Below are 12,920 nucleotides of genomic sequence, written 5' to 3' on the forward strand. Positions count from 1 at the left end.
ATAAAATAATCGAATATAATAAGTTATCTGGGCCTTTTTGATTCATTTCTCTAGCTTAACTTTCATTTCTTATTTTTTCAGTGTCCCTCATTTTCCTTTTTTAATGCCTTTACAGTGTAGCTTGCTGAATAGAAAAAAATATAAGCAGCAAAAAATAAATTTGTGGCTCCATGGGTTTTGCAGTATCTTCTAAAGAATCCCCAAGATAATAAGTACTGGGTGTTCTACTATATGTTGGCAAATCAAACTTCAGTTATTTTTTTTTTAAGATTTTATTTATTTGTTCATGAGAGACACACACAGAAAGAGGCAGAGACACAGGCAGAGGGAGAAGCAGGCTCCACGCAGGGAGCCCAATGTAGAACTCCATCCTGGGTCTCCAGGATCACACCCTGGGCTGAAGGCCAATGCTAAACTGCTGAGCCACCCAGGCTGCCCTCGAACTTCAATTAAAAAAAAACAAAAGAATCCCCAAGATTGTTGACATCTTTAAAAAATGAGGGGTTCAAATCATAATACTTTGTTTTTTAAAAATATTACAAGTAACACTGTTGGAACATTGTACTAACATGTACTGACAGAGTCAGTGAGTCTCATTTGTGTAGATCAATTCATTTCAGTCAGAATAATTAGACCTGGGTTATTTGATAAACTAGTTGGATCATTTAAATTCATCATCATGGGATGTCTGGGTGGCTCAGTGGTTGAGTTGAATATATATATATGTAAATTATACTTTAAAAGCAGAATGGTCTAAGATGCCACTTAGACAATAATCAGTAGGAAGAAGGAAATCACAAAGATTAATTAAAGAAAAAAGACAAAGCCATGTAATTTCTCATTACCACAGGGTAGAGGTAGGGAGTGAAAAGGAAGATTTGACTTCTCTCACCTTTATTCATCTTTAAAATGAGAGAAATGGACCAATGATCTAAAAGATCTTTTCCAGTCCAAATTCTGTTGCTCCATAAAATAGAAGAGAATGATAGAGGTGACATGTGATGGGAATTTTAGCTTCAATTACAACTTAAACTGTCCATTCCTCCCTGTAGCCTTGGCTCTGTCTTGATAAGACCTGACTTTAAAAAATCTATTAAAATAAAATGTTTTTAATTAAATCAGTTTATTAAACATAATTAAATACAAGTGTTTTTTCTAATTCCTGCTTTGGAATCAATTATTTCAGCCTAATTTGAAGCAGGAGTCTCCATCAAAATACTTAAGATAAATTATTTATACCCTAATCAATTCAAACTACAGGAAATGAACTTTTACATTTAGTAATGCCATAAATATATTCTTCTATAGTTTTTCTTTTAACATCTGTTTTTTTTTTCCCCTTTGGTTTAGATTTCTGCTTTGGGACAGCCACGCATATAATTCCTTAAAATAGTTTTATATGTAAAACTTGTAAAGGATCAGAACAATGCCTCCAAGACCATCATCAGGTGAACTGTGGGGCATCCACTTGATGCCCCCAAGAATCCTAGTAGAATGTTTACTACCAAATGGAATGATAGTGACGTTAGAATGCCTCCGTGAGGCTACATTAATAACTATAAAGCATGAATTATTTAAAGAAGCAAGAAAGTACCCTCTCCATCAACTTCTTCAAGATGAATCTTCTTACATTTTCGTAAGTGTTACCCAAGAAGCAGAAAGGGAAGAGTTTTTTGATGAAACAAGACGACTTTGTGACCTTCGGCTTTTTCAACCCTTTTTAAAAGTAATTGAGCCAGTAGGCAACCGAGAAGAAAAGATCCTCAATCGAGAAATTGGTATGACACAGTTTTTTACTAAATGGCATTGTCCTTTTCTAAAAGCAAATAACTCAAACTTAACTATTTTCTCATTACTAAAATATTTCTGTCTGAATCAGTTAATTCCTTTGTAACCTTAAATAGATTTTGAGATTAAAAACCATTACAAATTGAAAGTACTTTTTGCCTACTTGGCTAAGGAACTATTTTTAACACGTTGGTAGTGTCCTATAAATTTTCTTTAGGAAGTATCTTGTAGGGTCGACTTAGATTTGTTATATCCCAGTTTTGTTTTGTTACTCTTTTAAAAATATTACACGGATGCTTGCTGAATGCTCCAAACTGCTGAATATATCATATATTATATATTAAAAATATTTGAGTCTTTGTCAATTCTTGCTTTACTATATGTATTCATCAAAATTTCTTTAAACCTAGAGAGACCTCTTTGTTGTGATCTTCCAAATCTATCAAGTTCCCCATTTGTAAGAAACATGTTTGTACTATATGTTTAATAGAATGTTATATTCTTTATATAATTTTTTTAAGGTTTTGCTATTGGCATGCCAGTGTGTGAATTTGATATGGTTAAAGATCCAGAAGTACAGGACTTCCGAAGAAATATTCTGAATGTTTGTAAAGAAGCTGTGGATCTTCGAGATCTTAATTCACCTCATAGTAGAGCAATGTATGTCTATCCTCCAAATGTAGAATCTTCACCAGAACTGCCAAAGCACATATATAATAAATTAGATAAAGGTAAGAAAATAGTCTACTGTGTTTACTACGTAGTAAAAATTTCTATCGCTGAGTGCCAAATGTATGCGTGTAATAAATATTTATTGATTGAATGAATTGTGCACATATGGTACTGATCCCTTGGTGAGCTGTGTATCTTAAAATAAACCTGAAGAAATTCGAGTTTGAAATTTATTTTTAATACAGTTATAGTCAGTTATCTTTTTACAAATAAAAAAGTATAAGTAGAAATACTTCATGAAATTTTGGGAAAACTTTGCACCTTCTTGTTATTATTATCATATATACAAAGAACAATAGATTTCTTAATGTTAAATGCAATAATTAAATCTGATCATGAGTGATAATATAGGTTGACTTGACACTTAACATATCAATTTTTAGAATTAAGTGAACATGGAAATTTATACACGTTTCGGAAATGAAAATATTGTATCAGATAGATATCTATTTTTTAAAATAACAAGGTGAAGGTTTCATTTTGAAGTTATAGATAGAATAAGTTAGTTCTTACATATTATTAAATATAAAATTCTGTTGGTAGACAAGTTGAGACCTGTTATTGCTATTTCACTTATATTGTTTAAAGTAGTTTAATGCAGTATAACATAATATCTTCATTTGAAATTCTTTTCTACTCGAGCATACCTTTTAAAATGAAGGTCTCTTAATTTTCCCTCAACATTCTTTATAAAAATTATGCTACAGAAAAGTTGAAAGAATTGTACTGTGAACACCTGGACCACTCTACCATAGTTTTAATCTTTTCATTTTCATCATCTTACCCCCTCCTCCCAGCTTAATTGATCTTAAAAGGAAAGCATTTAAAAATTCCTATTCTTTCCTTTCTTCCACCATCTTTTCTCTCCTTCTGATTCAGCATTTTCTTTAGGTCTCCATGATTCTTTCCCATAGTTACCAGAAACTCTTCTACTTTAGGTACTGTTGATCTTTTGATACGATCAAGAGTCATTCTTCACAGGGGTCATACTCATGAAGTATTCATGCAGTTTAGAATGAAAATTAGCTTGGCCTCAGGTACTTGTGACCCACTAGTAACAGTTTTGTGTGCTTGCCATAAAACATAAGATTTGGGCATGGCCTGGCAGCTGTATCATATTTGAAGATTTGTGATTTCTACCTGATATCTGTATTTAATTAGTTTGTTTATAAGTCATTTCTGATTATAGTTAGAAAAAAATGGTACAGTATATGCTTTTTGAAATTTGTCTCTTGAAAAATGAAATATATATGGTGATTGCATCTAATAATGTTTTCCTGTTATAGGGCAAATAATAGTGGTGATTTGGGTAATAGTTTCTCCAAATAATGACAAGCAGAAGTATACTCTGAAAATCAACCATGACTGTGTTCCAGAACAAGTAATTGCTGAAGCAATCAGAAAAAAAACTAGAAGTATGTTGCTATCATCTGAACAACTAAAACTCTGTGTTTTAGAATATCAGGGCAAGTATATTTTAAAAGTATGTGGATGTGATGAATACTTCCTTGAAAAATATCCTCTAAGTCAGTATAAGGTGAGTAACAAGCTTCAAAAATATTAATATGAAATTTAAAAGTTGAGACAAGTATCTATTTTTAGGACATACTCTTTGAAAGTTCAGTGGTTAATATTGGTGAATAGCATTCATAAGTTTATTTTTAATACTACCAATTTTTAATCTGAGAAATTGATGATGAATTGAACTAGAGCAAACAGATTTTTTTTTCCTTTAGATTTATATATTTAATATTTGGAGTCTGATTCTAGATATGGATAAGCTGGTTAACATTGTTGTTCAGATATAAACAGTGTTTTCATGATGAGTATCCTCTAATCATTGTTTTTAATTCCTTTTTTCTTTTTTTTTGCTTATCTGTTGCTTTTAAAATAAAACACCTTATAAGAAATGGCTTTTCCCCTCCCTTCTTAATCTTTTACAGTACATAAGAAGCTGTATAATGCTTGGAAGGATGCCCAATTTGATGTTGATGGCTAAAGAAAGCCTTTACTCCCAATTGCCAATGGACTGTTTCACAATGCCATCTTATTCCAGACGCATCTCCACAGCTACACCATATATGAATGGAGAAACATCTACAAAATCCCTTTGGGTTATAAATAGTGCACTCAGAATAAAAATCCTTTGTGCAACCTATGTAAATGTAAATATTCGAGACATTGACAAGGTAAAGTCAAGTGTTGATGCTTACTATTTTATATAAACTTTTTAATTGAAATATGTATAATAATCTGTTGACCTGCACTGTTTTCAGATATCTAGAAAACCACTTCTCCCTCAGCTGTTGCATAGTTTATAGTCCTTTGTCTATAATGCTAATATCCATAATTCTAATAATTCTAACTTCCATAAATCTAAGTTCTTAAAAACCATGAGTTTTACAGAATTCATTTGGCAGCAAAACCTGACCTAACTGAAGCAAGACTTTTTATAGTCTTTATATATCCCATTTAGTGTAAATATTCATGTGTTTTGTTGCAGAAATATTAATGTCTTTATGGAGTGTTGTTCGAACTGCTAAGAATATGAAGTAATATTTAATATATATACCAATTTATCTTTCTAAAATATGAAAAAGTCGGAATTACATACCTGGCCTAAAGGGATTGTGAGTCTATGTTGATTTTTTTTTTTATGGTCTGATGTCACCTTAGAGGCAACAACACATTTTGTTTGGTGAAGAATCTGCATCAGTATTAACTTAGTATATATGTGAAGAAAGGGAGAAGAGAAAAGCAACATTTTAATAGAAACTCTTAATAGATTCTCTCTCATTCATATCAGTTACAATATTTTAATATCATTTAACATTGGTTCTGTAGTCTGTGTGCCTTTGTGTATTTTTTGTGTATATTTATATGCACATACTTTTTTTTCTCTTTTTAAGATTTATGTTCGAACAGGTATCTATCATGGAGGAGAACCCTTATGTGATAATGTTAACACTCAAAGAGTACCTTGTTCTAATCCCAGGTAAGGAAGTGTATGGATTTATTTTCTAAAAGCCATGTTAATATTTAGCAGTATAATCAATAAAAGTAGTAAATTTTTTTGGCATCTTTAGTTTTATACAGTCATATAAATTCACCAGGCATTTACATATAGAACATAAGGACTTTCAGTCAAATGAGTATCAATCACAGGATCATTTTGTCGACTCTCTGTAAAATTTTATCCAAAGGGTTTTTCTGATTCTCTCTTTCCATTATATCAGGTAGAGAGCAGAATATGGTTACATTTTGTGCTGATGATCCCCCACATTAGATCCATAAACCTAGTATTTTATTCTTACCTCCATTTCCATTTCCATTAAAAAGAAATGAGAGTTGGTAAACAACCTCAGAGCCAGACTACTCTGAGGCACTCACATGACTCACAAGAGTAGATATTTATACATTCAAATAAAGAGTCTTGGGAACAAATCAGATTCATAGATGGAGGGAGAATTTGGGGGAGCATTTTAAATGATTACTGCCTAGAAATAAATTGAAGAAATAAAAGGTGGTATAATCCAACAGTTTGTCTTCCTGCTATTTCTTTGTCTCTTTATAGAATCATTTGGGAATTAGGAGTCTACCCTGAATATAATAGAAATATTTTAAGAGCACTCAGATTGTTTTTGAAGATTAAAGATGGATTTTGTAAACTAGCAATAGAGACAGCTAGTAAAACCTCCAGAAGTAAATTTTATAATGAATTTAGACTGCATTCTAGGAGAGTCAAGAAAAAGTTCTGGTCTTATAATTAAGTTGCTAGATGTGGCCACCATTCTAGAGCCTAAATTCAAAAAGGTGATAGCCTTCTCTACCAGAAGGAAGTGAAATAGTTCCTCACTCTACCTGAACTATTGTCAGTCTGAAGGTACATATTTAAATTAGAAGTTACCCTGTGAATGAAACAACAACTACAGGATCTTTTTAAATTTTTGTTGTACAGCAAAAGTTTATTTCCTGCCCATACTACATGTCTGTCACAGGTTGGGTGGAGTGGTTGTGTGAGGAATAGAGAAACAATATTTGAGGAAATACTGGCCAAAAAGTTTTCCAAATTTATTGAAAACTATAAACATTCTAGAAAGTTCAACAAGCCCCAATCGAATACCCTAAAATAATATTGGGTAGATATATCATGTACCTAAAGTAAACTAGTATTATAAAAGTAAAAGGTAAATTTGTTTAATAATAAAACATTAAAAGCTCAAATTTTTAGTAAATGAGCTATCTAGTTAGAACTTACATTTGATTTCTTTTCTTCAAGAATTCTCCAGAACTACAGGCCAGTGTCTCTGATGAACATGGATGCAAAAGTCCCCAACAAAATATGGCAAACCAAATCTAACAATACATTAAAAAAATCATTCAGCACAATCAAAATTTATTCTTGGGATGCATGAGTGGTTCAATAATTGCACATTAATCAACATGGTACCTCAATCAGTAAGAGAAAGGATAAAAACCGTATGATCATTTCAATAGATGCAGAAAAATCATTTGACAAAGTATAACATCCATTCATGCTAAAAACTCTCAACAAAGTAGGTTTTTAGAAGGAATGTACCTCAACATAATAAAGGCTGTCTATGAAAAACCCACAGCTAATATCATAGTTGGTGGTGAAAAATTAAGGTCTTTCCCCTTAAGATCAGGAACAAGACAAGTATGTCTACTCTCACCACTTTTATTCAACATGGTACTGGAAGTCCTAGCCACAGAAGTCAAGAAAAAGGAATAAAAGGCATCTAGATTGGTAAGGAAGAAGTAAAACTTCCACTGTTTGCAGATGACATGTTACTCTATATAGAAAATCCTAAAGATTGAATGTTGAAAAAGAAAACCAAAGCTGGAGGCATCACAATCCAGACCTTAGGCTGTCTTACAAAGCTGTAATCATCAAAACAGTATGATAATGGTACAAAAACAAACACAAAGATCAGTGGAACAGAATAGAGAACCCAGAAATGGACCCTTAACTCTATGGTCAAATAATTTTTGACAAAGCAGGAAAAAATAGCCAGTGGAAAAAAATCTCCTCAACAGATGAAACTGGACCACTTTCTTACACCATACACAAAAATAAATTCAAAATGGATGGAAGACCTAAATAGGAGATAGGAGTCCATCAAAATCCTAGAAAAGAACACAAGCAGCAACCTCTTTGACCTCAAATGCAGCATCTTGCTAGTCACATCTTCAAAGGCAAGGGAAACTAAAGCAAAAATGAACTATTGGGACTTCATCAAGATAAAAAGCTTTTACACAACAAAGGAAACAGTCAACAAAACTAAAAGATAGCCTATGGAATAGAAGATATTTGCAAATGTCTTATCAGAAAAAGAGCTAGTATCCAAAATCTATAAAAAATTTATCAAACTCAATACCCAAAAAACAAAAAATACAGTCAAGAAATGGGCAGAAGACATAAACAGACATTTCTCCAAAGAAGACATACAAATGGCCATCAGACACATGAAAAAATGCACATCACTCAACATTGGAGAAATACAAATCAAAACCACAGTGAGATACCACCTTACACCAGTCAGAATGGCTAAAATTAACAAGCCAGGAAACAACAGACGTTGGCAAGGATGCAGAAAAAGGGAACCCTTGTACACTCTTTGTAGGAATGCAAGGGTGCGGCCATTCTGGAAAATAGTATGGAGGTTCCTCAAAAAGCTAAAAGTAGAGCTACCCTACAACCCAACAATTATACTGATTCAAAGGGACATATGTACCCCTATGTTTGTAGCAGCAATGTCCATAATAGCCAAATTATGGAAAGAGCCCAGATACCCATCGACAAGTGAATGAATAAAGAAGAGTGCGTATGTATGTGTGTGTGTGTGTGTGTGTGTGTGTGTGTGTACAGTGGAGTATCACTCAGCCATCAAAAAGAATGAAATCTTGCCATTTGCAATGACATGGGTGGAACTAGAGGGTATTAATGCTAAGCGAAATAAGTCAGTCAGAGAAAGACAAATACCATCTGATTTCACTCATAATGGAATTTAAGAAATAGATGAACAGGGGAAGGGAAAGAAAAGTAAAATAAGACAAAAAGAGGGAGACAAACCATAAGAGACTCTTAACTCTAGGAAACAACTGAGAATTGCTGAGGGGAAGTGGGTGGGGGAATGGGATAACTGGGTGATAGGCATTAAGAAGGGCACTTGATGTAAATGAGCATTGGGTGTTATATGCAACTGATGAATCACTAAATTCTACCTCTGAGATTAATAATACACTATATGTTAATTACATTGAAATTAAATAAATTTTTAAAAAGAAAAGCCTAAAGACTATCAAAAAACTGCTAAAACTGAGAAATGAATTCAGTAAGGTCACAAGACACAAAACCAACTTAAAAAATCTGTTGTATTTCTGTTTTGTTGTGTTTTTTTAAATTTATTTTTTATTTTTTTTAAAGATCTTATTTATTTATTCATGGGAGACAGAGAGAGACAGAGACACAGGCAGAGGGAGAAGCAGGCTCCATGCAGGGAGCCTGATGTGGGACTCAATCCCGGGACTCCAGGATCACGCCCTGGGCCGAAGGCAGGGGCTAAACTGCTGAGCCACCTGGGGATCCCCCCCAAAATTTGTTGTATTTCTGTACACGAATAATGAAGCAACAGAAAGGGAAAGAACACAATCCCATTTACAGTTGCACAAAATAATAAAATACCGAAGAATAAACTTAACCAAAGAGGTAAAAGACCTGTACTCTGAAAACTACAAAACATTATTGAAAGAAATTGAAGATGATACAAACAAATGGAAAGATATTCCATATGCTCTTGGATTAGAAGACAAGTATTATTAAAATCCGATACTAGCCAAAGCAACCTACAGATTTAATGCAATCCTTGTCAAATGCCAATAGCATTCTTCTCACAGAATTAGAACAAATAATCCTGAAATCTGTATGGAACCACAAAGACCCTGAATAGTCTAAACAAACTTGAAAAACACAGAGCGGGGGGGGGGGGCGGTGTATCACAATTCCAGACTTTTAAGTTATGTTACAAAGCTGCAGTCATCCACCTAACCCTGGGAAATGAACAGGGGTAGTGGAAAGGGAGGTGGGGGGGGGGTGGGATGACTGGGTGATGGGCACTGGGTGTTATGCTATATGTTGGCAAACTGAACTCCAATAAAAAAAATTTAAAAATTTAAAAAATTAAAAAAAAAAACAAAGCTGCAGTTATCAAAACAGTATGGTACTGGCACAAAAGTAGACACATAAATCAATGGAAGAAGATAGAAAACCCAGAAACCCACAATTATATGGTTAATTAATTTTCAACAAGAGGCAAAAATATGTAATGGGGGAAAAACAATCTCTTCAACAAATGATGTTGAGAAAACTGGACAGCTACATGCAAAAGAATGAAACTGGATCACTTTTTTACAGAATACACAAAAATAAACTTAAAATGGGTTAAAGTCCTGAATGAGAGACCTGAAATTAAAGAAATCCTGGAAGAGAGCACAGGCAGTAATTTCTCTGATGTCAGCTGTAACAACATTTTTCTAGGTATGTTTCCTGATGTAAGGTAAACAAATGCAAAAATAAGCCATTGGGACTACATCAAAATAAAAAAACTTCTATGCAGAAAGGAAATAATCGACAAAACTAAAAGACAACCTACTGAATGAGAGAAGATATTTGCAAATGACCTATCCGATAAAGGGTTAGTATCCAAAATATATAAAGAACTCATAAAACTCAACACCCCAAAATCAAATAACCCATTTAAAGCATGGGCAGAAAACATAAACAGACATCTCCAAAGAAGTCAGACATATAGATTGCCAACAAACTCATGAAAATATGCTCAGCATCACTCATCAGGGAAGTGCAAATCAAAACTACAAAAAACAAGTGTTGGTGGAGATATGGAGAAAAAGGAACCCTCGTGCATTGTTGCTGGGCATGTAAACTGGTGCAGCCACTCTGGAAAACAGTAAGGAGTTTCCTCAAAAAGTTATAAAGAGAACTACCCTATGATCCGGCAATCCCACTGCTAGGTATTTATCCAAAGAATATGAAAACACTAATTTGAAAAGATATATTATGCACTCCTAGGTTTATAGCTGCATTATTTACAGTAGCCAAATTATGGAAGCAGCCCAAGTGTCCATTGATAGATGAATGGCTAAAGAAGAGGGGATTTATTTATATATATGTATGTAATTATATGTAATGGACTATTATTATTCCATTATATGTAATGGAATATTATTCAGTCATAAAAATAATCTTGCCATTTGTAGCAACATGGATGGAGCTAGAGAGTATAGTTAAGTGAAATGACTCAGTTCTTTGAGTGAACTGATTCTCACTTCTCCATGTGATTTCAGTCATGTGGAATTTAAGAAACAAAACAAATGAACAAAGGAGGAAAAGAAGAGACCAACCAAGAAATGGACTCTTAACTACAGAGAACAGAGAGTTACCAGAGGGGAGGTTATGGGGGGATGGGAAAAATAAGTGATGGGGATTAAGAGTACACTTAACCATGATGAGTTCTGTATAGAATTGTTGAATCACTATGTTGTGCACCTGAAACTAATATAACAGTATACATTTAACTATATTGAAATTAAAATTAAAATCCTTAATAATAAAGAATTTTCTAGTTAAAGGGTAAAATCCTTATGATGGTAGTATGAGGATTTAAGTAGATCTTTTAACTTTTCTGTATTCACAAAGTTAAAATCAAGAATAAAAGAATATGAAATTATTAAATAGAAAAGAGGTTTTTAAAAAACTCTTACTGAGATAAAGTGATCATTCCAAATTTGGGCTTCCTATATGCTAAATAAAATAGATACTTAATGATTTCTTCATAGACGTTACCAGTCCTCTCCCAAAATCAAAATTAATTTGGAATATATATATATATATACCCTAAAAATAAAGAACTTGGGCACCTGGGTGGCTCACTTGGTTAAGCATCTGCCTTCAGGTCAGGTCATGACCTCAGGGTCCTGGGATCACTCGCATTGGGCTCCCTGCTCAGTGGGGAGCCTGCTTCTCCCTCTCCCTCTGCTACTCCTCCTGCTTGTGTGCGTTTGCGCTCTCTCTCTCTCTCTCTCTCTGTCAAATAAATAAATGAAATCTTTTTAAAAACATTTAAAAAAATGAAGAACTTAATTGGTGTGTGTGCACTCACATGTCTGTATGAACTTTAGAGGAAGAGAGAAACATGTTTTAGTCAATTAGCATAGTATTGAGCAACTACATTCATAGGACATAGCTCTCTTAGAAAGTGTGTAGAGTATTTTTCATTAATTATGAGCAATTCTAAAGATTTAGAAGTAATAAAAACTCCTAGGTACATTTAAGTACATGTATCTTTAATTTTCTTAAATTACTGTGGACTTCCCAAATCCCTACTACCTGCATTTCTTCTATCTGTATTTATTGTTTCTTTTCCCTTTAGAATTCCTTTTACTAAGTTCTCCCATTTAACTGTAAGCCTTCTCTGCATCAGAGAACCATATTTTTTTAAATCTTTGTCCATAAAACTTTAGTAATAAAGTTTATATCTTAGTTTGGCTAATTAAAAATAGAATTTTTATACCATTTTATTGTTAAGTCTTATTTTATTTATAATAAAAAATAGAATTAGGAAAAACCCTTTTGAAAAATTTTCTAGATTAATGTCTAGCACTTGAGCTTTTATCGTGGACTGGTTACTATTCCAATCACTTTACTTGTGTTATCTGACCGTTCCAGCCAGAAACTCCTTTACTAGTGTTAACTCACAACAACCTTATGGAGTAAGTACTATTATTAGTCCTTCACAAATGAGAAACAGGCAAAACCAAGGGTCACACATTTAATAAAATGTTGGAATAGGATTCTACTCTCCGTAGTCTGACTTCTGAGTTTATACTGGTAACTGTTGCTATAATATTTGAAAACAAAACAAAACAGTGTGCTGTTACTTGGCTATTTACAAAATGTCCACCCATTATAGACATAATTTCACATGTAAAATCCAGTAAATTGAAGTGAATTTATCATAAATATTTGAAGCATTTTTGTCATCACTTTATATAGCCACTTTTTATTATTTTCTTATTATGAATGTTAACTGTTGCTTCTTGTGAAGTAGTTATACTCATCCTCAAATATGTTACTGCTTACATATCCTTCATTTTATTTATGTACTGACTTATTTAATGAGTTTTTCTGAATAAAACTACACCATATGTAAAAGTAAATATATTGTAATTTTAATAGGAAATTTCACTCTTCTTTGAGTTTCCCTCTTCCATGTGCTTTTTATATAAGCTATTTTGTTTTTAATTATTTTTTTTACTGAAGTATAGCAAAAGTGCATAAAAGTATACAAATCATAAAGTTC

The 12,920-nt window shown here is 32.9% G+C and overlaps 1 protein-coding gene across 2 annotated transcripts in view; it reads left to right on the forward strand.

Moving 5' to 3' along the window:
• PIK3CA (phosphatidylinositol-4,5-bisphosphate 3-kinase catalytic subunit alpha) overlaps positions 1 to 12,920 on the forward strand; it is a 79,396-nt gene that overhangs the window by 45,605 nt on the left and 20,871 nt on the right. For both annotated transcript variants that reach the window (XM_055308125.1, XM_055308127.1), the window contains exons 2-6: positions 1,351 to 1,778; positions 2,310 to 2,519; positions 3,807 to 4,057; positions 4,464 to 4,709; positions 5,430 to 5,515. In XM_055308125.1, coding sequence (XP_055164100.1) covers positions 1,427 to 1,778; positions 2,310 to 2,519; positions 3,807 to 4,057; positions 4,464 to 4,709; positions 5,430 to 5,515 — 1,145 coding nt within the window. In that variant the 5' untranslated portion in view covers positions 1,351 to 1,426. The remainder of the gene's footprint in view (positions 1 to 1,350; positions 1,779 to 2,309; positions 2,520 to 3,806; positions 4,058 to 4,463; positions 4,710 to 5,429; positions 5,516 to 12,920) is intronic.

The sequence above is a fragment of the Nyctereutes procyonoides genome, unplaced genomic scaffold, assembly GCF_905146905.1.
Source record: "Nyctereutes procyonoides isolate TBG_1078 unplaced genomic scaffold, NYPRO_anot_genome, whole genome shotgun sequence".
Classification (NCBI taxonomy): Eukaryota; Metazoa; Chordata; class Mammalia; order Carnivora; family Canidae; genus Nyctereutes; species Nyctereutes procyonoides.